The sequence below is a fragment of the Pristis pectinata genome, chromosome 26 (assembly GCF_009764475.1).
Source record: "Pristis pectinata isolate sPriPec2 chromosome 26, sPriPec2.1.pri, whole genome shotgun sequence".
NCBI lineage: Eukaryota > Metazoa > Chordata > Chondrichthyes > Rhinopristiformes > Pristidae > Pristis > Pristis pectinata.
In genome coordinates this window covers 14,841,511-14,869,406 of record NC_067430.1, presented here as the reverse complement: position 1 = coordinate 14,869,406, position 27,896 = coordinate 14,841,511, and the positions used below count along the sequence as shown (strand labels likewise).

The 27,896-nt window shown below is 40.8% G+C and overlaps 1 protein-coding gene across 3 annotated transcripts in view; it reads left to right on the top strand.

The window, feature by feature from the left end:
• Positions 1–3,463: 3,463 nt before the first annotated feature.
• The window catches only part of fbxo42 (F-box protein 42), a 44,829-nt gene continuing 20,396 nt past the window's right edge, over positions 3,464–27,896 (top strand). For 2 of the 3 annotated variants that reach the window (XR_007958248.1, XM_052039277.1), the window contains exons 1-4: positions 3,478–3,648; positions 8,758–9,015; positions 17,851–17,967; positions 21,730–21,864. Coding sequence is in view for 2 of the 3 variants with exons in the window: in XM_052039277.1 (XP_051895237.1) it covers positions 8,769–9,015; positions 17,851–17,967; positions 21,730–21,864 (499 nt within the window). In the remaining variant the exon portion in view is untranslated. Of the gene's footprint in view, positions 3,649–8,757; positions 9,016–17,850; positions 17,968–21,729; positions 21,865–27,896 lie in introns of all 3 variants that reach the window. The other variant, XM_052039278.1, reaches the window with a different exon arrangement.

The window sequence follows — 27,896 nt, the reverse complement described above, 5'->3', positions numbered from 1 at the left end:
AGCTCTACAGGAGCACCTTCATCATACAGACCATGGTTGTTCAAGAAGTCATCACATTACCACCTTTCCATGGCCAATTAGGGACAGGCAACTAATACTGGCATTACCAGTAGCTATTGTGCATCAGGATTTGACTTGGTTTGTCTGGTATCGTGGAAGAATAAGAAATGTCTGAAGAAATGTTAAGAACTATTTCTGCTAACTATTAGTTTGTTCACGTCAAACACTGCAAAGTCACAGAAAATATTTTAAGACGCATTGGAACATCACATACAATTAAGTACACTGGCTAGTCTAAGACTTGAAATGAAGGTTAGTAGACACTTCGGTTACAGGCCGTCCCCAGATTACGAACACCCAATTTATGGACACTCCCTACATATGAACAAGCTTCCATAATATTATATTCGAAAGTACGTACATTTGTTCCAACAAATGGCAGAATTAGTTTTCTCTCCCTCTCCCCTTTTAGCTTTTTTTTAATCAGTCTTAATTGCTTTTGATGCCTTTCATCACAATGCTGTGGCGGTACAGTTACCATATGGAGTGATTTTTGTGTATTTTTCTGACTTACAGACAAAATCAACTTCTGGACATATGTAAAAATGTTACGTGGGGACGGCCTGTATTTTGATTGCAGGTATCATCGATAAATGTTCACTTCCTCACCTCATTCCAGCAGTGGAATGATTACCTGTGTCCTGCTTATTGGACTGCAGCTGGAATCTTCTACACTTGTTAACCTTAGCGATAGGTGTCTCCCCCTGGTGGAGTCAAGACACAAGGGGTATGACAGCCTTCCATTGAGCTCTTAAAATTACTGAGTGGTTTGGCTGGATTTGAATTACTTTAAGGGCCAATGTGCAAAACCAGCGAAAATGTAGATTGCCATTGGTATTCGGTGAAATGCATGGTGCTGGCTGGTTTCTGTGAATTTGTCAGATTACCAACCTGCAGTTGTATGAAGTGAGCTGGCAGATCACCTTAGCGGTATAACTGACTAGTTTCATTAATGAAACTTACATTAAAAGTGGGTAAGTGCTGATTTTGGGAATTGAAGTACATGGAGAAGTACCTCTTTAGCTACATTGCACAGTAAATATTTCCGAGATTCTGTGGATGAAGAAACTGCCTGATAATCAATCATTTCTCTAGCATGTGCAGGAATGGATTGACCAGGTCGTTAGTGTGCATCAATCTTTGAAGATGGCAGGATATACTTAGAGAACAGTTAGTAGCACCTAGCAGTTAATGCATAAGGGATCCTTGGCTTCATAAATTGGACAATAGAGTGTGAAAGCAAGGACATTATGTTGAACCTTCATAAAATTGGCCAATTGAAGTATCGTGTATAAGTCTGTTTACTCTTACCTTAGAAAGAATCTGAAGATTCTAGAGGGAGTGCAGAAAAAATTCACCGGAATGGAAACCAGAAAAAGGGAATTTAGCTGCAAGATTAGACTGGAGAAGCTGAGTTGTTCTTATGTCGGATGTACATCACGGGCACAGTCTTTTTAACCTAATTGATCAATGTGGGAGATCATGCTGCTACTCCCATTTTCCTCATCTAAATCTATCAACATGATTTGTTGTTCCCTTCTCCAGCCTTCCCTTAAATGTGTCGGAAGAGTTAAACAGGACTTTTGAAAAGAAATTGGAAAGACAATAGAGGCAAAATAATTTGCAAGTCCCTGTGGAAAGAGTGGGAAATGGGACCGATGATATTGCACTACCAGAAACCAGAATAGACTCAATTGGCCAAATAGCCTCTTGTGCAGTAATGACTATTGCATAACAATGCTGCTCTTGGTATCATCCATGGAATATTGTAATGCCACATGAAAAGAGATTGATTACAGCATCCTATTCTGGAACAATGGCCAGGAAGCCCATTTCCAGGTAGTCCCAGTGGCAGCAGGACCATAGACTGTGGTCTTTCCCTACAGTGTCTTGGTAGTGGCTGCACCGAGGTATAAGAGCAGAAGAGATACATTTGAATAGTATGAGTTAGGAACAGCAGTAGTGACACCCAAGTAGAATTTAGCAGGGATGGGATGCAGGCAATTGAGATATGGAAAAGTTAATGAAGGTACGTAGGATGTCACTGAAAAATATCCAAGTCTAGAAGTGACGGAAGTATGTGACAGCAGCAGAGCGGCTATGCTAGGTGAAGTTGATCCTGGTATGATCTTGGTAAAGGAAAAGATTTCATGTTTAGGTTAAGTTGAACAGGCTACCAAGATTTCGTGGAATCTGACTTAAATTAACAAGTGACAAGATTAGGGATGGACTCAGAAAGAGGAGCAAAATTTACTGCAAAGTTTATAAATAAAAAAATGCTAGGGAATCAGTAACCCATGATATGTTCACCTTTTATATTTGTTTTTATGATTGAAGAGGAAATTTCAGCAAGATATGTCACAGGCAACTGATTCATACCTACATGTTTTATGAAGCTTTCACCCTCTGTTTGTCATGTCATTAATATGCAAACTAATTATTACAGTCTTCAATAAAGTTTAATCAGCAACAATAAACTTGAGGACCAAAGCTGAGACCTCACTAGGTCTGGTTTCTATCTAACAAATGGCAGCTGGCCTAAGCTACCGTACTATATAAGAGCTAAACAGCAGAATTGGAAATACTCAGCAAGCCAACTTCCATTCTTTTCCTCGTTTGACATTCCAAAAGAACCATTCCATCTGAGATCTCCATCCTCAGCCACCGGTATCTTTCCAAAGTAAGTCTGTCATACGCTCGAGCAGCAGCATTTCGTCTACCACCAACTAGACGCAATACGGACTTCTGGACTCAACAATGAATTCAATAATTTGCAACATATTTATTTCAGATTTCCAGGATTCTCTTCATATTTCTCAGGCAGTTTAAGATAATTATTCTGCTTCGCCCATTTACAGACTTTTTTTCTTGTACCTTGCAGCAATAACTCTTTTGTCATTTAATCTCCGCCGTCTTGCATCAAACCCTTTTGTCCTTTTTCCCTGAACCTTAAAACCTGTTTATTGTTCTCCGTTAACATCGACCTGAAATTTGCTTCTCTCTCCGGAGTTGCTGCATGAGCTGCCGAGTATTTCCAGCATTTTTTTTATAGTTTCTATTTCAGATTTCCAGAATTGTTTTAAAGATGATCAGGTTGGTTTTGGTTGGACCCCCTCCAACATGGTCACTTAATGAACAAAATATATAGAAAGATCACAGATTGAAAAATAACCCAGTGAGGACGATGTAATAATGTACACGAAGTGTGTGGAGTTAATAGGATGTGACACTGGGTCATGAGAGGGGAGCAGCTCTTGCAGCGAGCTTGGCAAGGCTGGCTCCAAGCTCAGCGGGCACTTGACGTGCCGCGCAGCGTGGCGCTGCCGCCGCCGCCGCCGCCGCCGCCGCCGCCAGGTGGGGTACGTGGACGCGCGGCTGTGACGCCCTTGGCTGCGTGCGCGCCGCCGCCGTCGCGGCGCTGGTGCTTCTGGCGGAAGATGGCGGATCTGGGCGAGTGAGAGCGGGAGTCGCCGGGAGGCCAGCGGCGGAAACACGGAAGCGCCGAGGGGGGCACGGCCTCTGAGAGAAGCAGCGGCCCTCAGCGCACACAGCAGCCGGCGCCAGGGGGAGGGGTAGCGAGCTAGGCTGGTGAGTGAGTGTGAGTGGGTGTGTGAGTGAGTGGGGGGAGGCCGGAGCACCAGAGCTTGGGTAAATCTCAGCCTGGGGATGGGTGCCAGCACCCCTTCTCCTCCCCTAGAGCTGCGGGCAAGGCAGTGCCCACTTGGGATTGTGCACTGTGCGGCCGGCAAGGACAGAACGACGACTGTGCGAGCAGCTCCAAACAGGGAGGTTCAGCAGGTTGCTCGCTGCGGGTTGTGGCTGCTCTGGGCCGGTATCTGGCCCTTTGTACTGGAAGCCTCCGAGCCCAGTTAGTGGAGTTGGCCACATGCCAGTGGCAGCCATGTAGGGCCTGGGTCCAGGGTCAGATGCAAACCCTTCAAAGTTCATCTACATTGAGATCCATTCTATCCCTGTTACTGAGACATGGAGCTGAATACAGAACCACCGGATAGGGCATTAAAGAAGGCAATATCATCACATCCTATGATGTGGGTTAAGGAAAGGTGACATAGTTCATTGAATCCTGTAAATTTATTAATACCAAGACACTTATCTATCCCATGTTGTGGTTAAAGGGAGAAGAATAAAATGGCATTTGCACCCTAAAATGTGAGTCAGTGGGAGTGTTTTGGATATAAGTTCAACATGATGGCATGGTTCTGAATCTCAAAACATTAATAAAGAATAACATTGAAATAATTGTACCCATAATGTGGCAAAGAAGGCCACTATACTTGGGTAGATACAGTGAGAAAATGTCAAGTGGTAGTCAGAGGATGTTGGGGCTTTATTTTGGTCCTGTTTCTGAATTATAAAGCGTGAGGAGGATTCCTTTTCTATTTAACCTGAAGCTATCTAGGTTAGTGGTCAAATTGCATGATTTTTAGCAATGAAACTGAATCAGTCCTGTACAACTGGTTTACATTAAATAGATGGGCTCTTGTCAAATTTGCAGAGGAATTGTTATTGAACGAAAGTTTGACAATTCAGTTGTTTCACAAAACAATCCTGTATTTTTATTAAAAAAACATGTATGGATGACTTGAAAAGAAGAACAAGAATTTATTTTGGATCATCCAGAACAGTATCATTTGGGTGTCAGCTATTGCTGTTAATGGGTTGTCGTTGGAACTGACTCTGTACTTTGTAAGCTGTAATTATTGAAGCAACTATACTTTGCAGTGCTGTTACAATGGTAACATATAATAATGGGTATGTGAATTGTTTGTTTAAGGGAGGGGGAGTTTAAGGTAGATTTATGAGGGAAATTTTTTTTTACACAGTGGTAGGTGCCTGGAAGGCGCTGCCTGGGCAGGGAATGGAAGGATATAGACCATGTGCAGACAGATGGGATTAGTTTGGATTGGCATCATGGTCAGCACACACATCGTGGACCAAAGGGCCTGTTCCTGTTCAATGTTATTTTTTCTATATTATGAGCCATTTCCCAATGTGTTTTCCCGAAGTGCACTTTGAGGTTTGTAAAACCAAGTTGATATTTTGGTTGCTATAGGTCTCCCTCTGACTCTGGATGTTGTTTAGTTTGATGAATTGTGTATAAAATAAGTAACTTGTACTGTGCTTTATACATCAAAATACTTGGCACTTCATAGTATATTTTGTTACATCATATAGTTTGTTGCGCTGCTCTCTCCAGAAGCTTCAGGTGCCAAAATAACCAAAAGGGTAATGGAATGTTGTCCTTCATTTCAAAGGGATTGGAATTCGGAAATGAGGATCTAATCCTCCAGTTATAGAGAACCTTGGTTAGGTTTCATTTGGTGTTCTGTGTTAATTTTGGATGCAGAACCTCAGAAAGCTATAATTGGTCTTGAAAAGAATACATGACAGATTTGCCAGAATTATGCCAGGATTTAAATGGAAATATTTTATGTAAACTTACTGTTCCCTTGAGCTTAGAAAGTTGAGAGGTGATCCAATTGACGTATTTAAAACGTTAAAACGGAGCAGATACAGTGAAACTGTTTCCTCTGGTAGAGGAATGCAGAACAAGAGGGAATAATCTTAAAATTAGAGCTTGGCCATTTAAGGATGAAATCAGGAAGTTTTTTTTTCCCACAAAGGATACTGGAAATCTGGCATAGTATTTCTCTTCCCCTCCCACCTCACCACACTGCCAAAAAAATGCTCTGAATGTGTTAGACCACTTGAAGGTTTAGGTTATTGTTAGGTTAGCCTTTCAATGAATATGAGTAGTTAAATGAGTTGAGGTACAGATTGGCTAAAGTCTAATTGAATGGTGGATAGAGCTTAAGGGAATGTATCATCCACGTTTTCTGTGACTTGATGTTTTTCATATCCAGCTGTTTATTCTCTAAACACAAACCTATACAAATTGTTGTATGCTTGGAAAGTTGCAATAAGTATTTTTTAGCTGCTGTGCTTACTTAAAGGGATCTAAACCTTCCTCCAAAGAACCCCGGTAACTAAAACAATAGAGGAACAAAGGCAGTCACCCAAAACTCTCTCTACAAGTTGCTTGTAAAGCATAGGGATGGCTGCAAATTGCAACCAGATATTCCATTGAAGAAGTGATCCCTCTGGTTCCTGGTCATGGAATGTTACCTTTGGAATAGGCTGGGCTTGAATGTAAGCATGCTAAAGGACAGTTATAGAGTCACAGAGAGATACAGTGTGGAAACAGGCCCTGCAGCCCAGTGAGTCTGTGTCAACCATTGGACACTTATTGTTACACTAATCCTTTCCTAACCTATTCTGTTCTCCCCACATTCCCATCAACTACCACTCCCCCAGCCACCAGATTTCCCTACCACCCACCACTCATCTACACAGTAGGAACATCTTACAGTTGCCAATTAACCTACCAACCCTTTAAAGTTCAGGTGATTAACTTGATAATATGGCCTCTGGAAAAAAATATATCTGGTGAGCAGTGTAGGCCTACATTCACTGCTGTATGTAGCTAAAATTAAGGAAAAAGGACATTGAAGTGTGATTTCTATAAAATTCAAAAACTAACAGCATAATACAAAGTGAAATTTGTGTTCTCTTCCTTATATCTTTGAGGGAAGGAAAGTGTTGGTATCCATAGGGTCCTGGGTGTCTTTGAACATGAATTGCTGAAAGTTAAATGTGGGTTCAGTAAGCAATTAGGAAAGCAAATGATATGTAGACTTTTGTTAGAAGAGTATTTGAGTACAAAAGAATTCTTGCTTCAACTATATAGAGCCTTGGCCAGATATCATCTGAAATATTGTGTATAATTCTGGCTTCCCTACCTAAGGAAGAATATACCTGTGATGGAGAAACTGCAGCATTGATTTGTGGGATGGTGGCTTTGTCATACAAGGAGAGATTAAGCAGACTGGTGTTGTATCCTTGGGTTTGAAGAGTGAGAAGTGATCCCATTGAAATATACAGAGCTCTTAAGGGCTTGAAGTGGTAGAAGCGGAGTTGAAGTTTCCCTTAGCGGAGTTGTCTAGAACCAGGGGTTAACAATTTCAGAGTAAGGACAGATGAAAAGGAATTTCTTCACCTTGAATGTAGTGAATCTTTAGAATTCTCTTTCCAAGAGGGTTGAATATGCTCAACAGGTTGATATATTTTTAGATATTAAAGAAATCAAGGGATATGGGGTTAATGCCGGAAAGTGCTGATATAAAAGGTCAGCCTTGATCTTATTGAATGGCTGAGCAGCCATAGGGGCCATATGGCCTACTCTTGCTATTTTGTTTGTTCTTAGCTTTAGGAATTCAGATTGTTTGGTGCAAACTTAACTGCAATTACAGCTCACTGACTGCAGGGCAGTGGGGAGATTTGGTTCTATTTGAAATGCTTAGTAATAGTTCTGGTCTATATATAGTTTATGGTTGACCCCATTTCCTCCTTGGCAGGGTAACAAAAATTCTTTCATCCAGTGGGTCATAGGAATTGAGAGATTTCGTACACACGCTTTTGACCTTGCAAAATTTCTGGTAATACTGGTTAAGCTTGGGAAATGTTGCTGTGTCTTCAGTGTGGACATTCAAAATGCAGAGCTTGTTACAAAGGCAAACATGAAGCATTCTTTGTTGGCATTGCTGTAAAGTTGAAAGGATCCATCACTCTGGAGATAGGTTTCATTTTTCTGAATAAGGGCTGTGTTGACCGAGCATATCGAATGTAATGATGCTGGAGTAATGTACTGGTGAATACAGATACATCACTGCTGTGTGTGACTTTTCTGGTGTGCCTGTTTCTATAAGACTGTTGCTGTCATCCCTTAACTGGTGCAGTTTCTACCTTTGCCCGAAAGAGAAAATATATGGTTGTCAGCAATGGAAGAACATGAGATGATAAGTTTAGAGCAACACTTGAAGCTTCTTACAACTTTAAAGTATTATTTTAACTGCAGTTTTTTTTTTACATTGGATACGTTGTGTTTCACACAGTAGATCAAACTGGTCAAGTTGCAGATGATAAAGGTAACCAAAACTAAACACAGGCCACCTCCAAAATTTCATGGCCTTGTGATTTTCCTTAAATGGCTGAAGATGCTGTAGGACTGATTAGATATCTGGAGGATTCTGTTTGTGTTGCATGGATGGACAAGAACCTGGACATTTTGACTTGATTTCCAATCTTTTTGCTTGTCCTGCTCTTTACCTTTCCATTTTTTTTGCAAAGAACTGTCCTTATCAGACAGTGATTGCTGTTATACATGATTCCAGGAAGTAGGGAAATTGTGTGCTCCAAGGATGGACATATTAGATTATGGATGCCACTGTGGGCTGTTGATGATACATGTTCAAGAGAAATTTTGAGTCCTGTCAGGTTTCTAAGTGGAAAATTTTAGTAGTCTGAGACGTGAAGTGTATAACCTTGCAGTGATATATTCTGTATATAAACATAGACCTGTACTATGAGGAGGTAAGGTTTTTTCCAACATGTATTTTGATATAGCTGTTAGAGTCCAAAACTGTGAAGAAGTAAGAGAGAAAAAAGTTGGAGTCCGACATCAGAACTCTCAGCGGTTCTAACATTACCAGCATCTGGTTGATATCATTGATGTTAATATTGAGTATTCCATTCTTTAGTCCTTTGTCTCAAGGTGCTTACTGCAGCTGAGAGTTGCTATATTTTCAACCTACCATTTTTTTCTCATTTATAATATAGAGTGGCATGCGATGGCCAGCTCATCGGACAGTGAGGATGACAGTTTTATTGCCATGGACACAGAAGAAGTATTGGATGGGCCCATGGAGCAGGACGAAGAAGCTCATGTTGAATTGGAAGTTGAGGAAATGAGACATAACCGCTCAATGTTAGAATTGCCTGAAGAGGTGCTGGAATACATCTTGTCTTTTTTGTCTCCATATCAAGAGCACAAAACAGCTGCTCTTGTTTGTAAACAGTGGTATCGGCTTATTAAAGGTACGGAACGTGGTTCAGAATAAAGTTTTGGAGTAGGACAGAAATCTCGGAGTAAGATCAAAATATTATTGTGAATCAGATTATAATTTAATTACCACGATAAGAGAAAAGAAATTGACCTTAAATTCTTAGTAAGAGCATAGAATTTCTATGATCAGGAAAAGTCATTTGTGCCAATAAATTGGTTCTTTTTCGATAGACTAGCTGTACTTATTCACTTTAGACTGTTTCTTAAAATAAAATTATTTCTTGCACCCACTTACACCATCCTAATTTTATTCTTTTCTCATAATATAGCTCTTTTTGCATCAAACTTTCCTTCTGTCTTTTCCTTTTTATAACTTCCTGATCTTTATCTTAATATCTCATGTATCATCCCCTTTGCCACACTGAAGAATTTGTTTGTAACAGTATCTTGTAAAATTTAATGAGGTATACAACCCAAGTGTGCGAACATTGGTGAACCTTTTCAATTGATCCACACAATTTGTTAGAACCAAGAGTCTTTGCATCTTCTGTTATGAGCAAAGAATTCACCCTCCAGTATTAAACTTTTATAGCAGATCTGTGCCAGTCAGCTTTCTTCTTCTACTCTACTGTTGAATATTTATGGAGAAGTATGTATGTTGCCTCAGTGCACTAGAGTTGTCTTCCTATGCAGTCCCTTGGGAATGACTTGTTTCCATGACGGTTCTGTGGATTCCAAGATAACTAATGAGCCCTGTTTAGGATCTGCAGACTCTGCTGCAGGTGGAGATTAATGGTTCTAGTGGGTGGGTTGATTGGTTTGCTGTATACTGTGTATGGAACCAGATTAAAGGGGGGGGGGGGGGGGGGGGGAGACGATGGGCAGATGGAACCAGGTGGGAGAAGGGATAGGGAAGGTGAACCAAGGGAGAAGTCGTCAAGGAAGGTAGGTGTGTGGGTAATAAGCAGATGGAACAGAGGGTGATTAGTCTAGGTAACAAGGGTGGAGGGGATGGAAAAGGTGAACACAGGGAGAGAGACCCTGGCTTGTAGATGATGTGGCACACATTGGAATTAGTTAAGAAAGGATGCTGACATTAGTTTGTCAATCCTTCCAGTGAAACTGGAGGATTTTACTGAGCCATTATTAGGTGGAACTTCATATGGGAGAGTAGGGACTGTTGATGCTCTGTAGACCATGTGTTTGGTGCCATATTTGAAGTCTTTGTCATTGAACGCTTTCTCTTGTGGACAAAAGCTCTGCTTGTGCACAGGAGGTAGTAGTGAATTTTATCATTGATACCTGCTTTCATTGAGAGATGGCTTTCAAGGTAGGGGAATTGATCCAAGTTCCACAGGATCTTAGCATGGATCTTAATTATCGGGGGGTGGAATTGTGTTGCTGTCGTAGGTTGATATTTTGCTTGTGGCTATTGTTAAATGTTTCAGTGAGAAATCAGTGGTGGTTTGGAACTTGACGTTCAAGTGTGCATGCAAGTAAGCATTGGCTGTATACTGTAAACAGGACTGAGGTTAGACTGATCTTGGTTCTTGAGTGGAGGCAGTGAAGGTTGAGTAGTTTACCACTTGTCCAGTAGGTTAACTGTAGTGGGGAGCTTCCTGTCCAGGTGAAATTTTGCAGACAGGAAGATTGATTTGATTGCAATGATGCAGCTTTTCTTGAACCCAGGCTGCACTGAGATGGTGTCTGCAGTATGTCTGTTGATGACGTTCACAGTTGGCACAACATCATGAAGCAGATAGAGGATGCTAGTGAATTTCCTGAGCCAAATTTGAGAAGAATTCTCCATAATCTCTGTTATATGATTTGAAAGTTTTTTTTAAAGTCATAAAAAGTCTCGTACAATGTTTGATGCAGCTCCCTACTTTATTCTTGGATTTGTAAAGTGATGAAAATCATATCTAATATGCCTCTTGATGGATGGAATCAGCATTGTAACTCTTTAGTGAATGGGAGGAAGTGGTTGAGAAGGATTCTTGTGATGGCTTACCCTTTGGTAGACAGTCAGGATATTCCTGTGTAATTGCTGGAATTGGATCTCTTGAAAATAGTCAAGATTATGGCATCTCTGATGTCCTCTGACACACTCTCCTCTTCCCAAATGTGTCATGAAGTTGTTCTGGCATGTTTTAGACTATCATTGTTTTTCTCCACTCCAGAGGCCTTGTTTTCCAACTCTTGGATACTCTTTTCAATTTGCTGGTGTAGAGTAATGCTGAGATTGTAACAGAATGGTGTGAAATGAGGTCAGGCACACGTGTCGATATTAGCGTCTTGACTCTGGAGATCTTTGAAGTGCTCTTTCAAGCAAGCACTGACTGCCTTCCTGTTCTTGGTGAGCTCTCCTCTGTCCTGTCCCTTGGTGTTTGGACCACATTACAGTAGAATCTATGGTTATAGCTTGGTTGGTGGATATTCTGCACTTTTTTTTCCCCTTAAGTTGTCATGGTATCAAAATGCTTTGTCTAAGATTTATTAGCTCCTTGATATCAAACCAGCCTCTGAGGAACTGAGCATTTCTTCACAGGTCCTAATCCTGGTGGACTTTAGGGTAGACCAGCACTAGGAAACCTTTGGGAAACCTGCTGATGGGAAGAGTAATCATGTTGGCAATTTGCTTTCTTTGCCGTGCCTTTGAGTCATTTGGTGTTTATTTTCCTGTAGCAGCATTTCATTTGGCAGTGTTGTTTTGGGACCAGATTAATGCTGATGGAAGATTGGATCAGCCTGTAATCACTCCAGTAGTCACCTACTGTTGTCATGGTGGAAGTAATGCAGATGTCCACGTGGTTCCTTGCTAGTACATTGACACAGTCTAACAGATACTAATGCCTGGATCAAGGAAGTTGCCATGAGACTTTATGCTTGTCTCACTGACAAAGCAGGATGTGCATTGTGACAAGACCATGTCTTAAACATTTGTGCAGGAGGACTTCGTTGGAGTTAGCTTTCTCTACTTCCCCGCCAATTGTGCCTTTCAAAAGGGCCATGTCCTTTCTTGCTCTGGGACTAAATCAGAAAGTAGAATCAGCATATCTCACTATCGAATGTTGTCAGAGATTGCTGAAGAGTTGAACTTAACGTAGAACATAAAAGTACAACACAGTACAGGCCCATTGGCCCATGACATTGTGCCGAACTACATGAACACCTACTCCATGATCAGTCTAACCCTTCCCTCCTGCACAGCCCATAACCCTTCATTTTTCTTACTTCTATGTGCCTATCTAAGAGCCTTTTAAATGTCCCTATTGTATTAGCCTCTACAACCACCCCCGGCAGTGCATTCCAGGCATCCACCACTCTCTCTGCAAAGAAGCTACCTCTGACGTCTCCCCTGAACACTCCTCCTCTGACCTTAAACGCATGTCCTCTGGTATTGGCTATTACCACCCTGGGGAAAAGGTGCTGCTGTCCACTCTATCTATGCCCCTCACAATCTTATACACCTCTATCAAGTCTCCTCTCATCCTGCATCGTTCCAAAGAGAAAAGCCATAGCTTGCTCAACCTTTCCTCATGTCAAGTTCTCTAATCCAGGCAGCATCCTGGTAAATGAGAACTGAGGAACTGTAAGGGCAAAAAGACCCTAATGGGTGTTATCTACAGGCCTCCGAACGGTGGCATGGATATTGGGTGCAAGCTGAATAGTGAGTTAATGTTGGCATGTGGCAAGGGTAATGTCACAGTAGTTATGGGGGATTTCAATATGCAAGTGGACTGGGAAAATCAGGCTGGTACTGGACCCCAGGAAAGGGAGTTTATAGAGTGCCTCCGGGATGCATTCTTGGAGCAGCTGGTACGAGAGCCGACCAGGGAGAGGGCTATTCTGGATTTAGTGCTGTGTAATGGGCAGGATTTGATAAGAGAACTCGAAGTAAAGGAGCCATTGGGAGGTAGTGACCATAACATGATAAGTTTTTATCTGCAATTGGAGAGGGAAAAGGGCAAATCAGAAGGGTCAATTTTGCAGTTGAACAAAGGAGACTGTGGAGCCATGAGGGAGGAGCTGGCTAAAGTTGACTGGGCGGGCATCCTAGCAGAATTGTCAGTGGAACAGCAATGGCAGGTATTCTTGGGAATACACAAGGTGCAGGATCAGTTTATTCCCCAGAGAAGGAAAGACTCAAAGAGGGGAAAGGGGCCACCGTGGCTGACAAAGGAAGTCAGAGATAGCATTGTGTTAAAAAGGAAGAAGTATGGCAGAGCCAAGCTGAGTGGGAAGATAGAAGATTGGGAAATTTTTAAGGTGCAGCAGAATTTAATTGAAAAGATAATTCGGGAAGAAAAAATGAGGTACGAAGGCAAGCTAGCCAGGAATATTAAGGAGGATAGCAAAAGCTTTTTTAGGTATATGAAGGGAAAGAAGTTAGTTAGGAACAACGTTGTGCCCTTGAAGACCGAATCGGGTGAAATTATTATGGGAAACAGGGAGATGGCAGTCGAATTTAATAAGTACTTTGGATCTGTCTTCACGGGGGAAGACGTCAGAAATCTCCCAGAGGTAAGGATGGACAAAAGGCAGAGGGTGACAGAGGAACTGAAGTGGATTGACATTGGGAAAGAAATGGTGATGGGTAGACTAATGGGGCTGAAGACTGACAAATCCCCAGGTCCAGATGGTCTGCATCCCAGGGTACTAAAGGAGGTGGCTCTAGAAATTGTGGATGCATTGGATCATTTTCCAATGTTCCTTAGATTCGGGGTCAGTTCCTGAGGATTGGAGAATGGCTAATGTTATCCCACTTTTTAAGAAAGGAGAGAGGGAGAAAACGGGGAACTATCATCCAGTTAGCTTAACATCTGTGGTGGGGAAGATGCTAGAGTCCATTATTAAGGATGAAATAGTGGCATATTTGGATAGCAATGATAGGATTGGGTCGATTCAGCATGGATTTACCAAGGGCAAATCATGCTTGACTAATCTACTGGAGTTTTTTGAGGATGTAACCAGGAAAATAGACGAGGGAGATTCAGTGGATGTTGTATACCTCGACTTTCAGAAGGCATTTGATAAAGTGCCGCACAGGAGATTGGTGGGTAAAATTAGGGCTTATGGAATTGGGGAGCGGGTATTAACATGGATAGAAAACTGGTTGGCGGATAGGAAACAAAGCGTAGGGGTGAATGGATGTTTCTCAGAATGGCAGGCCGTGACTAGTGGGGTGCCACAGGGCTTGGTGCTGGGACCACAGCTGTTTACGATCTATGTTGATGATTTAGATGAAGGCATTGTGAATAACATTAGCAAGTTTGCTGATGATACAAAGTTGGGTGGCAGTGCGACATGTGTAGAGGAAGTTGGGAGAATTCAAGGTGATTTGGATAGGTTGGTTAAGTGGCCAGATACTTGGCAGATGAAGTTTAATGTGGATAAGTGTGAGGTTATCCACTTTGAGAGCAGGAACAGGAAGGTGGATTATTATCTGAATGGTGTGGGGTTAGGTAAGGGGGAAATACAAAGGGATCTAGGAGTCCTTGTTCATCAGTCACTGAAAGTGAATGAGCAAGTGCAGCAGGCAGTGATGAAGGCTAATGGAATGTTGGCCTGTATTACAAGGGGAATTGAGTACAAAAGCAAAGAGATTCTTTTGCATTTGTACAGGGCCCTGGTGAGACCACTCCTGGAGTATTGTGTACAGTTTTGGTCTCCAGGGTTAAGGAAGGATATCCTGGCTATAGACGGCGTGCAGCGTAGGTTTACGAGGTTAATTCTGGGGATGTCGGGACTGTCTTATGCTGAGAGGTTGGAGAGACTGGGATTGTACATGCTGGAATTGAGAAGATTGAGAGGGGATCTGATTGAAACATACAGGATTATTAAGGGATTGGACAAGATAGAGACAGGAAATATGTTCCAGATGTTGGGGAAGTCCAGGACCAGGGGGCATGATTTAAGAATAAGGGCTAGGCCATTTAGGGCAGAGGTGAGGAAAAACTTCTTCTCCCAGAGGGTTGTGAATTTGTGGAATGCACTGCCTCAGAGGGTAGTGGAGGCCAATTCTCTGGGCACTTTCAAGAAGGAGCTAGATAGGTTTCTTATAGATAGGGGAATCAAGGGATATGGGGACAAGGCAGGAACAGGATATTGATTGTTGAGGATCAGCCATGATCTCAAAATGGCGGTGCAGACTCGAAGGGCCAAATGGTCTACTTCTGCTCCTATTGTCTATTGTCTAAATCTCCTCTGCACCCTCTCTAAAGCTTCCACATCCTTCCTATAATGAGGTGACCAGAACTGAACGCAATATTCTAGGTGTGGTCTAACCAGAGTTTTATAGAGCTACAACATTACCTCGCAGCTCTTGAACTCAATCTCCCCACTAATGAAGGCCAGCACCCCATACCCCTTCTTAACCACCCTATCAACTTACACGGCAATTTTGAGGGATCTATGGTCTTGGACCCCAAGATCCCTCTGTTCCACTACACTGCTCAGAATCCTGCCATTAACCTTGTACTCTGCCTTCATGTTCATTCTTCCAAAGTATATCACTATGCACCTTTCTGGATTGAACTCCATCTGCCACTTCTCCACCCCACTCTGCGTTCGATCTATATCCTGTTGTAACCTATGACAGCCTTCTATACTATCCACAACCCTTCCAACCTTCGTGTCATCCACAAACGTACTAACCCATCCCTCCACTTCCTCATCCCAGTCATTTATAAAAATCACAAAGTGTAGGGATCCAGAACAGATCCCTGCAGAACACCACTGGTCACCAACCTCTAGGCAGAATATTCTCCATCTACTACCACCCTCTGCCTTCTGTGGGCAAGGCAATTCTGAATCCACGCAGCCAAGTCTCCATGGATCCCATGCCTCATGACTTTCTGGATGAGCCTACCATGGGGAACCTTGTCAAACACTTTACTAAAGTTCATATACACCAGATCCACTGCTCTACCTTCATCGATTTGTTTTGTCACCTCCTTGAAAAACTCATTTAGGCTCCTGAGGCACGATCTGCCCCTCACAAAGCCATGCTGACTTTCCCCAATAAGACTATGCTTCTCCAAATGCTCGTAAATCCTGCCTCTAAGAATCGTCTCCAATTGCTTGCCCACCACAGATGCAAGACACACTGGTCTATAATTCTAAGGATTATCTGTATTACCTTTCTTGAATAAGAAAACAACATTAGCCATCCTCCAATCCTCTGGTACCATTCCTGTGGCCAGGGAGGATGCAAATATCATTGTCAATGCCCCAGCAATCTCTTCCATTCCATCCTGTAGTAACCTGGGCTACATCCCATCCGGTCCCAGGGATTTATGTATCCTAATGTTTTTCAGAAGCTCCAACACTACTTCTCTCTTAACTTCAACATGCTCCAGCACATTAGCCTGTTCTACACTAATGTTATGTTCGTCAAAGTCCTGCTCCGTAGTGAACACCGAAGCAAAGTATTCATTAAGGACATCCCCTACCTCTTCTACCTCTAGGTACATGTTTCCCACTTTATCCCTGAGTGGTTCTACCCTTCCTCTAGTCATCAAACTGTACCTCACATACATGTAGAATGCCTTGGGTTTTCTTTAATTCTATTTGTCAAGGCCTTCTTATGTCCCCTTCTAGCTCTCCAAAGTCCCATCCTAAGTTCCTTCCTGGCTACCTTATAATTCTCAAGAGCCTTGCCTGATTTTTTTGCTTCCTAAAGCTTAAGTATGCTTCCTTCTTCCTCATGACTAAATATTTCACCTCTTCTGTCAACCATGGCTCCTTTACCCTACCATCCTTTTGCTGTCTCAGTGGGACAAACCTATCCAGAACCCCGTGCAAGTGTTCTCTAAACAGGCTCCACATTTCTTCTGTGCATTTCCCTGAGAATATCTGTTCTCAATTTACGCTCCCACGATCCTGCCTAACACTGTTGTAATTAGCCCTCCCCCAATTAAAAGCTTTCCCTTATCACCTCCTATTCCCTGTCCATGGCTGTGCTATACCAAGAGGCATATGTTTATTTCACAGGGAGTCATTCGGGTACCAAACTAGCTCATTCATGAAACCACATGAAGGCAGCATTCATCTTCCAGTTTGCCCTATCAGTTGATGTACTTGCCACCTTGTTCTTTTTGCTGGCCTTCTCAGGTCCATTGTGTCTCACTCAGGCCAGTTATAGCAATGCTGAGACGTCATAAGTTCCTGGACTATGATGGTGTTGCAAAGTTTCTGGCTATTGGTGTTGACCATGGTGCTCTGCGTGCTCCAGGTGTTAATGTGGGGTGGTTGTTGCTGCCACACTGTCTTGATAGAACATTATAGTCTAAAGGCAGGGAGGCCAAAGATGGTTGGAAACATCTGCTGCATGGATGTCACTCTTCATCTGCTTATATTGTAATCGCACAGATATTCTTGCCTACACCCTCTTTATTGGTGTCCTTCCATCATACCTGCAGAAGTTGAATGCAGAATTGAAGGGTGGTGGGGACATATTGAAAACTGAGGGAGGGGGTTGGGGAGAGGGGGATACTGAAGCAGAGTACGCATCAGAGGATAGATGTGCAGAGAGACTGTAGTAGTGAGTGTAAGGGACCCTTGTCAATCCATTTGTACTCAGTCAGGTAGTTTTTCTCGTAGCTGCCTTTGCAACTCTTAATATTTTACCGATTTTCCTGATTCTTGTGTTTCAAATTCTAGTTGCATCTTCAGAAAGTAGGCAGAATCAAAAATAAAATGGCCATGCAATATGCATCTTCACAACCTGGTAGCAGTTCTGAAGTTTGTGGGTTTTTGACAATTAACTTCTCATGGGAAACATAGGGGGAGGGATGGCAAGGCAAATAGCGAGATATTAGCTGGTATAAAAAAGCCACTAAGCTTCTGTGTCTCTTTAACTCCAGGCGTGGCTCACCAGTGTTATCATGGTTTTATAAAAGCTGTTCAGGGAGGATATATTCAGTGGGAGAGCCGAACCTATCCATATCCTGGGACTCCGATTACCCAGCGCTTCTCGCACAGTAAGTAGAATTTCATGATGCCGTTGCTTTGGCCTGGGTGGATGGTGTTTATTAAAGCAGCAATTGTATTGGTATTGTTGATCCTCAGGAATTACATCTAGAGTTTGTTATACATTGGCAGCAAACCCACAAGATTGTGCTAATATATGTGAATTATCAATTGGAGTGTGTTTTAAATGCAGTCTTTGAATATGTGTCATGGGAATGAATGATTAATTTTGAAGAACACTTGCATGGCTCACCTGCTATCTACCGACCCACTGACAAAATATTCCTTGTGTGACATCATCCCTGATTGTGAGGAATTCTTATTGATGATTTTTGGGGAATAGTTGTGTCCTCCACTTCTGCATCCCTACCTTTTCCTCTTATGCCCCCAAAGTGCTAACTACTGTTGGGATTGGTTCTGTGGATGTTAATTCTTGACTTTGGATTACAGGAGATGGTAGAGTCTAATATCCGTATTGTAATGTCTTGATTTTTCAACATAGTAAGTGTCCGCAATCTATTGAGCTATGCAAAGTATGATTGCTGTCCTTTCCTCTCTAGTTATCCACATCTGTAAAGTGATATACTAGGAAGGGGGAAATTGAAAGGGAGTTTACACTGGGTTGAAGTACTTTTGAAGTGTAATCACTATTGTGATGTATGAAACAAGGCTGCTACTCTGTGCATAGCATGTTCCCACATCCAGCATGTGTTCTTGACCAGATAACCCTGTAACGGGTAATACTATCCAGGACATCACAGCTAACTCCTTGCTCCTCTTCAAATAAAGCCTTTAGGTTATTTACGTTTATTTACCTGACAGGGCAGGTGGGGTCTTGATTTAATATCTTATCCAAAAGGCTGATAGTGTAACACACTCAGTTCATCTTGGAAGTGTCAGCTTAGATTTTTGTGCACAAGTCACTGAAGTAAGACTTGAATTTGCAACCTACTGACTTAACTTAGGTGTTAACATCTGAGTCACGGACAATACAATTGCCTTTTTCCTGTAAGTTCTTTAATCTTTGGTTTCATTCTTAGTATGTGCTGTTTTAGCAGATCTCAAGCAAACTAAAGCTTGGAGCATAACAGGCCTTAGTAACCCAGAGTAAAGGAGAGAAAAGCTTGGGTTATAATTCTTATCTGATTCCCAGCTTGTGCTAGGAATTGGATTTTTACTAAAGCAATATTGAAGTTTGACTGCCATGCCTATCATATGACTACAAAGCTGAAAATGGCATTGTGGGATGAAACATCTGAAGGAAACCAATTTTGATCTCCAACAAAAGTCAGTGCCTTGAAGGAAGTGGAGGCACAAGATGAGATTTGAGTCTCCTTACACAGGGTTTTTAATTTTTCTTATTTGCAACAACTGGAATGTAGGCTCCAACAATATTTTTGAGGCATTTAAATCAATTGTTTTATTCCTGATAGGTTTATTTAGTAGATGTCTGAAAACTTCTAACTCCATTGAAAGTTGTAAAGGATTTATGTTGAAACAGTTCTTTTGCCTCATCTGCGCATCAGGGGGGATGTTTGGCATTAGTCCTGAACCATTTCAATACTTTCCCAATGTAAGACATCACTGAGTCAGGAAAGTTGCAAAAGGCTTGTGGCCTTGAGAGCCTCATAAGTCTCAGTCTGTGCATAATGTGTCTTCTTGTCGTGGGTTGTCCTGTGCCAAATAGGAAATGTTTTCAAGTTCTTTTCTGTTTTGTAACAGTTTATTGATTCTAACTTGTACTTGGAGCTAATGGTTCCTTGATTAATGTTTGTACTAAGGGCAAGACTTGTTCATATTTTGCACACCTGAGCTCCATTACCACTGTTAATTCCCCATGCTCATCATTTGGCCACCTAGCGTCATGTCATCAGATCATCTTTTACTTCACTAGTAAACTCTACTGTTGGTTGTGACCACAATGATGAGGAAAAGTCCAGAGCAGCCTCCTGTGGCGGTCTATTAATTATTGGCCTGCTAGTCAGCATCAGTTCCATTTATCATCTTTTCAGTTGAAGAGCTTCAGCATTTTTAATGATCCTTATCCATGAGATATATTTAGACATTATCTGAAGATCACATTCAGTGCAATGACCTTATTTAACGAGTTTATTTTCCAGCTAAATCAATAATTCGAATATACTTGAGACATGGCTTGACCACCTTTTAAATTTATGTTGACTGCTGTAATCTTTGGGTGATGTTGATAATATTGTACAATCTTTGCTGAAGCATTTTCCCCAGTACAGGCCGTCCCATGGTTATGAATGCTTGATTTATGGACACAAACAAGCTCCCATAATATTATTAAGTTCAAAAGTCCAATGTACGTGCATACATTCGTTCCTGTGAACGGCAGAACTACTTTCCCCCCTCCCCTTTGACTTAAGGACACCTGTAAAAATGGATCTTGTTTGTTACCTGAGACAGCCTGTACTTAGCAGTGAGGAGAAAAGAACAGAGTTGGCATCTCATATCAATGACCCCTCATGAGAACTATGACTGAAGTATTAACTTTGTTTTTCTTTTTGCAGACACTGCTTGATCTGACATGTTTCCAGTGTGTTCTGTTTTTATTTCCGATCTCTAGCATTCAGAAGAATCTTAACACACACAAAATGCTGGAGGAACTCAGCAGGTCAGGTGGCATTTATGGAGGGAAATAAACAGTGGACGTTTCAGGTCAAGACCCTTCATCAGGGCCCTTCATCAGGGTCTCGACCTGAAACATTGACTGTTTATTTCCCTGTATAGATGCTGCCTGACCTGCTGAGTTCCTCCAGCATTTTATGTGTGTTGCTCCAGATTCCAGTATCTGCAGAATCTCTTGTGTCTTTGTATTTTTAATAGTGGTTGTCATCTCTTGCAAGTGACACACGTGTATTTAATTCCTTACATTATTTTCCCATAACATGTGGTTAAGTATAAAGTGCTTGTGTCCTTATTTTCTGATATAAAATAACAAGCTGGAAATCCCACTATTTTTGTGACAGTAGTAGAGATCTGTACTAATGTGTGTATTTTGCATGTACTTTTTCACAACATAAAGGTGTGTTATGTTGTGTAAATTCCACAAAGCGATTATTAAGCAAATCTGGGGTACCTATGTGATCATGGAATCTTGTGTGTTGGACTGAACTTGTTTGAAGCATGAGAGTATTTAGCATTTTATAGCTATTTCCTAATGCAAAATTCCACATTGTGCTCCCGGATCCATTGAGCGTTTTCAGCATTTTCTATTTTTATTTTACATGATGGATAATTGAACCAAAGTGTGCTGTCAAATTTATCCCCATTTTAAAATCCTGTATTTTGTTCTTCTTGGAATTTTTGTTCTCATTTTAATGTAAACTGCCTTTGTGTAGTTTATGCTGTATTTACATTTTTCTACAAGTGGTGGCATTGCAACGTTCCTAGGGGAGATTATATGTTACAGATTATTGTTATCAGTTGCCCTAATTGTGAACAATGGAATTTATAATTGCAGTAGTTGTCAGTGGGTGCAAGCATACTTTTTTAAAATATCTCATTTTATTATAAGCTTGAATTTAACAGCAGCATTAACAGTAAACAAATTTCTATCTCTGATTGTGTGTACAACTTTGTAACTTTGAAGTCATATTTACTGGAATTCGGTATGGGAATAGAATATAATTAAGACGGTGTAACAGTTTGGATATGTTTCAGGGAAATTGTTTCCATTCTATTCCTCCCCTGTCCCCAGCTTCTCCACATTGAACCAAGGTCAAACACTTCTATGTATTTAATTCCAGGTGCTTGTTACTATGATGCCAATCAGTCTATGTACGTCTTTGGGGGTTGCACTCAAAGCAGTTGTAATGCAGCATTCAATGACCTCTGGCGGCTTGACCTCAATAGCAAAGAATGGATCCGACCGCTGGCTTCAGGTACGTCCTAAAACACAGAAATGAATAATGTCAAACTAGCTGAAATATAACATTGATTGTGATAACTAAATTTGTCTGCCAAACAAAAGCAAGGGATGATACCTGAGTTGGATACATTTCTTGATAATTCGGTGGTAGTTGAGTGGCTTTAATTCAGAGCTGATAACCCCAATTGGTTGTGTCAATTGTAACAAACAGTGAATGGCCATACAAAAGCTTTTTTTTACTGGTGCAACAACAGCAGAGCAGAATAGCTCTTGCACTGTGTTCTCTGAAGTGGTCCAGGAACTTAGTGGCTTGTGGGAGATGCGACAAATGGGATCCTGTTCAGTCATAATCAATGCGGCTGATCTCAGACAACATGTTGACTATAGCACTTTAAACACCCCTTGAGCTTGGTCAGTGAAAATCGATAAGATAATTGGGAACTGCTGAAAATTGTCTGTCTGTGCAGTTGCCGGTGAGAATCAGTCAAGGTGCATTTCCAAACTGACTGGCATGCCAACTGAGCTTCAATATGAAGCCTGCACACTTGGATGGCATCCCGAAGGGCTGTTGGAACCCATGGAATTCAGTCTAAGACCAGATTTGGAATGTTCAGGAAAGTGAAGAAAATAGTCAAACCAGAAACTCCACATAAAGTGATGGCGAGTCCCGAATTTCAGAAATGCAACCAATCCTTCAGGGTACTTTCTCAAATATGTAGATTGGTATGATTTTGACTTTATTTACACAGACAGTTATAATTGAGTTCAACTGACTGTTGTTGTGGGGTTGAATCCTAGAATTGTCAACACAGTTTTAAATGAAGATTTTTATAAGTGAGATATTTTTGAAAAGATTGAAAACGAACTTTGCTGGGAATGCTGTGTGTATTCACTGTTTTAAAACATTTGCAAAATCAACTATAATAGGAAAATGCAGATGTTAGAATTGTTACGTTTGGTGAATGGTTTATTTTTCAAAAGCTCTTGTCGGTTTTCTTTCATCCGGTCCCATTCAGTTCCAGAGTTAATCTTAAAGCCCTTCAGCTCAACTTCAAAACAAAAGATTGGTGCACTTGATCTTGCTGAGAGATGATGGGATGGGTGGGAAGAATTCAGACATTACAGTAAGGGTGTTACAATGTTGACCTTATTTTTCTCCTGAAATTTCTTTTTCTACAATACGGCAGATCATTGGAAAATGCTGAAAGGCAGGATGACATAATTGGGTTAATTTAATTTAAATTGTGATTACAGAACGAGGACAGAAATACAAAATTCTGAAGTGAATCTAGACATTAGACCGACTTTTTCCCACTGCAATGCAGATGCACTAATATGGAACAAACTGATCAAAAACAGCAAATGCTAAGTACTAAAAAGGAGCTGGATGAATATCTGGTTAAGGATGGAATTCATGGTTCTAAGAGTAAGTACAGGCCTGGATGGTCAAATACTACAGGGAACCCAATGATTCCAGTCCTCAAGACCATGGGGAGTTCATCTGGAATGTACCAGGTTAGGATATCAGTAATGCAGATTGTAGTATTCCAGTGGTATTATAGGGTTCTCAATTGTAGATATGAAAGAAGAAGAATTTGAGTTTGCTCTGAGAGGTTTACCAGAAGTTGAACCTAAGCAGCTGGTGAAATGCAAGGTTTTTAATGGTTTGTTGAACTGAGAGAACCTGGCCACCCTTTAATAATTTTTGTGTTTATGCTATGCACTTTCTTACCTTTTATTCCGTGTTGGATATTTCAGCTGCAGTGCATTGGATTTTGTGTTTTGTTATATTCTGTGGTCCTCTGCGTTTTGCGTTTTTTGTGTCTGTCCTGTATTGAAATAGGTTGAGTTTATGTGGCTGGGTTGGGTTTTAGTTGTGTTAGATTTCATACTTCAGCCTGACAGTTTGTGTTGGATTTTTCAAATATAATGTTCAGCTTTGTTACAGCTGTTGGGTTTTACCCTCTTGCTTTGAATGTTTCGCTGGATTATGGAGCCTTTGTGCTAAATTGTGATGGATTTTGCATTAGGCGTTTTGGTGGATAAGCTGTTCTGCAAAATTGCATTTTCTATTGTTTTCAATTGCATTGTGATAGCTTAAGCTGACATTTTAGTGCTGTGCCTTGTCTGTTGCTACATGGTGTTTTATTTTGCATTGGGTTGGATTTTATGTTACTTTCTGATGCACTGTGCTTTTTATGGTACAATTTTATTGTTTTGTATTGTGGTATTGATTTCTGTCAGTTTCCTTTCACTGATTATAGCTGGATTTGAAATTTGGCAAAGTGGAAGTTAAGATCTTGGGCTTCTGTCAGTTTGTTGTATTCCACTTCTCAAATGTGTAAAGCTTTCATCCAGCAACTTGGGGAAAGTCGGTAAACATTGAGCAGGATACTTAATGATATACCGAGTCCTGATCAATTTGATGAGAGTTTTTCATTAGTACTTATTGATGTTTGAAGGAAAATGAGCTTATGGGTATGTATGGTACCCAGAGACTGACATGATAAATTGCTAATTTGGATGATAGTGTAGATTGGTATGAAACTCTTGAACTTAATAGGTGACTCTCTGACCACCTGAACAATAACACAACATAAAACACAATTACACAAAATACATATTAAAATATGCAAAGTGTGATAAGCAGTAGATGGTCTTCCTAAATACTACTCTTGTAGGAAAGAAGGGAAAAGTGGTACTTTTGGAAGGGTTCTCCTGTTATCTTGAAGTGATTGGCTCACACTGAAATATACCTTTCAATTTTGAGTGAAGAGCCTCAGGAAAGATGTATTGGCCTTGAGAAAGATTCAGCACAGACTTCCCAGAATTGTACTAGTGATTAAAGGGTTAAATTATATGTTAAGATTGCAATAATTTGGTTCAATTTCTTTGAATTTATATTTTTAAAGGTGCTTTAATTGAGATATTTAAAACAATTAAGGGATTCAGTGAGATAGAAAAAGAGAAACTAATTGCTCTGACTGGTGAGATGTGTGGCTTGGTGTATCTCTAAGCTCCTTGAGGATTACAACATAATTAGTAAGAGGACTTCCTTACTATTGAATTGATTTATTTTAAGCTTATTCCCCTTTTCATCTTTACAGCAGATGTTTAGTGCATTGTTACAGTGAAGATATGTTAAATTTGACCTAGAGGATGGATGTTGGCTGGTTATTTGACCATGGTGCTGTAGCAGCTATGTCTAGTCACAGTCCTCACCTGAGATGCATATGCATGGGCACACTTTTTAAGAAGTTACTGAATAGATATTGAACTAGAAACCATGGCTAATTTTCCTATTCATCTAAGTCTGATATTTCTTCAACTGCTCTTGACTTGGTCCCCATCATCTTCCTGGCTGAAACCAATTAGCTGAGCACAGAACACATATCAAGCCATAAATCTTCTAGTCTCTGGGTATAATACTAGAGAATGCATTTGCTCAAAAAAAAACTGGACTTCATCTGGACTGGGTCTTGACCCAAAACATTGTCCATTTCCCTCAACAGATGCTGCCTGACCTGCTGAATTCCTCCAGCAGTCTGTTTTTTGCTCCAGATTCCACATCTGCAGTCTCTTTTGTCTCCAATGCATTTGCCCAACTAGCCATAGAAGCATATCATACAGATTGGGATGTTCCCGGTATCTGGCCTTCTCTCTCCAACCTTTTATCCCTCATTCCATTGTACCTTGTCTATTTGATGCATAGAGATAGAAATAAGCCATTGATCCCCTCACTTGTTCCACCATTTGATCACATCATGGTTGATCTAAATCTTAGTTTCAAAAGATTTACTCCAGATTGCCACCATGTGTGTTTGATCATATATACTCCAAAGTGCTTTCTGACATTGTTCAATGGCCTGGACCTAACCTTGATTTCATTCCCATGCTCTGGATGTTGCACTTGAGAAAGTAATTTCTATCTATCCCATCAGATCTTATCCTTTAATCATCTTAAACACTTAGATCATCTGGTAATCTTCTATACTTAAGGGGATACTAGATAAATCCATGCAATCTGCCATCAATTTGAACCCAAGTATTATTCTGGTAAATAAGCCCTATACCTTTTCAAGATCTGTATCTCATTCCTGAAATGTGGTGTCCAGATCTTAATGTAATTCCAGGTGGGATATAATCATCTGGAATAGCTGTAATTCTAACACTTGAGATAAAAGGTTAACATTCTATTGACCATTTTAGCATTTAAACTCTAGCTTGTGAGACAATGCCAGGTTGAAAGGTTAGACCATTAAAATTAATCCAATTTTCTGGTGTTCTGCTGTCTGCTTGCTTTGGATATGCCATTAGAGAAAGTTTGTGTACAGACCAGAATTCTGTCCCCAAGAGGTAATGCAGTTGAGGGATCTCTGCTGTCAATAATTGGGTGTTGATTTATTCATTAAAGAGCAACGGAGATCTAGAAAAGTCATGGCTGCCTATACTTGTTTAAGAGAATAAATTAAATATCCTCCTGAGTGGGGTTTACTGCAATCTGGATATAACTTCAATGTGTGTTTTAGTAGATGGAGGCACAACAAGGAGGTGTTGAGTTTGTATATGTTCTTAGCTTACACATCGCCAAGGAGCTTTGTTATTTGCACATCTTGATTTTCAGCTACTGCTTACCTATCCAATTTCAGCAGCTCAAGCAGCTCAAATCATACCAAGATTTCCCACACAAAATTTGTATGATTTGAGCACTTCCCATTTGTTTTTGAGAACCTGAGACTGGGAAATGATGTAATTGTTTCTGTCATTTACTGGAAAGTTGTAATTTTTGACATTCTGTTGATGTCTGTAAATTGCTGATCTTCAATTCATTTGGACCTGAAAATTTAGAACTCCAAAATGTCTTTGATTCTGAAGGTTCTTGCCTTTTTACTTCCCACAGTGGAAACTGGGAAGGGGATTATAGTAGAATTAAATTTAGCACCAAGCAAATGTTTCACCAGATATTTGCTTTATTCATTGGATATTCATGAATACTCTCTGTAAGAAAGCACTGCATTGCCTCAATTTCCAAAATGCTTTCATATCAGCCTTTATTGAAATTCTACTTAGTATGGGTATGAGGCATGCAAGGATTCCTTTATAGCCAATCATTGCATCATCGAAGAAGAAAATTACATTCTGTCTTGTCTTTATTCACAATGTGCTATTGTAGGCCTGACCTCAAACTCTTGGTGCCCGAAAATTTGATGCACTAGGGAGGGGGTAGAATTTTCTTTTTTTAATTCAAATGAAAAATAGTGTACCACAGGTTCCTTAATGTTTGTTTCATGATGCATTGTATTAACCAGATGTGTTTTGTCTGGAAAAATGCGATGAGTGATTGGACTTTCTAACTTTTGAATGCTACAATTGTGATTGAGACATTATGGGCATGTCATTACTCACGTTATCAATTACTCTTCTGAAGGGCTATACTTAAAGTTGAAAGTGTTTTTTTTTCCAGACGCACAAGTACATGTATGCACAGGTGCAAGGAAAAGGTTACTTGCAGCAGCATCACAGGCACATAGCATCATATAAGCAGCATTCACAAGAAATACAGAAATTATACACAATTTTTCTAAGATAAAATCCACAATTAGAACAAAAAAAAGTCCATTTTAGTGCAAAGTGGTCGGAGTGGTCATAGTGTTGCTAAACTATAGTGGTGATTAGGGTTTTACTGTTTGGTTCAAGAACCAATTGGTTGAAGGGAAGTACTGTTCTTGAACCTGGTAGTGTGGGACTTAAGGCCCGATGGTAGCTGCGAAAAGATGGCATGGCCCGGATGGTGGGGATCTTTGATGATGGATGTTGCCACCTTGAGGCAGCGCCTCCTGTAGATACTACCGATGGTGGAGAGGGATGCTTTTCTCGGCTGTTTACATATTAAGGGCTGCCACATGGCTTAGAAGGCATGTGGTAGTTATCACTTTTTCATCCAATTTTGAATTGTCCTGCCCAGGGATTATCCAGTTTGTTATGGAAAATTAAACAAAAACTGCAGATTGAAGATGTTGGAAACACCAGATCAGGCAGCATCTG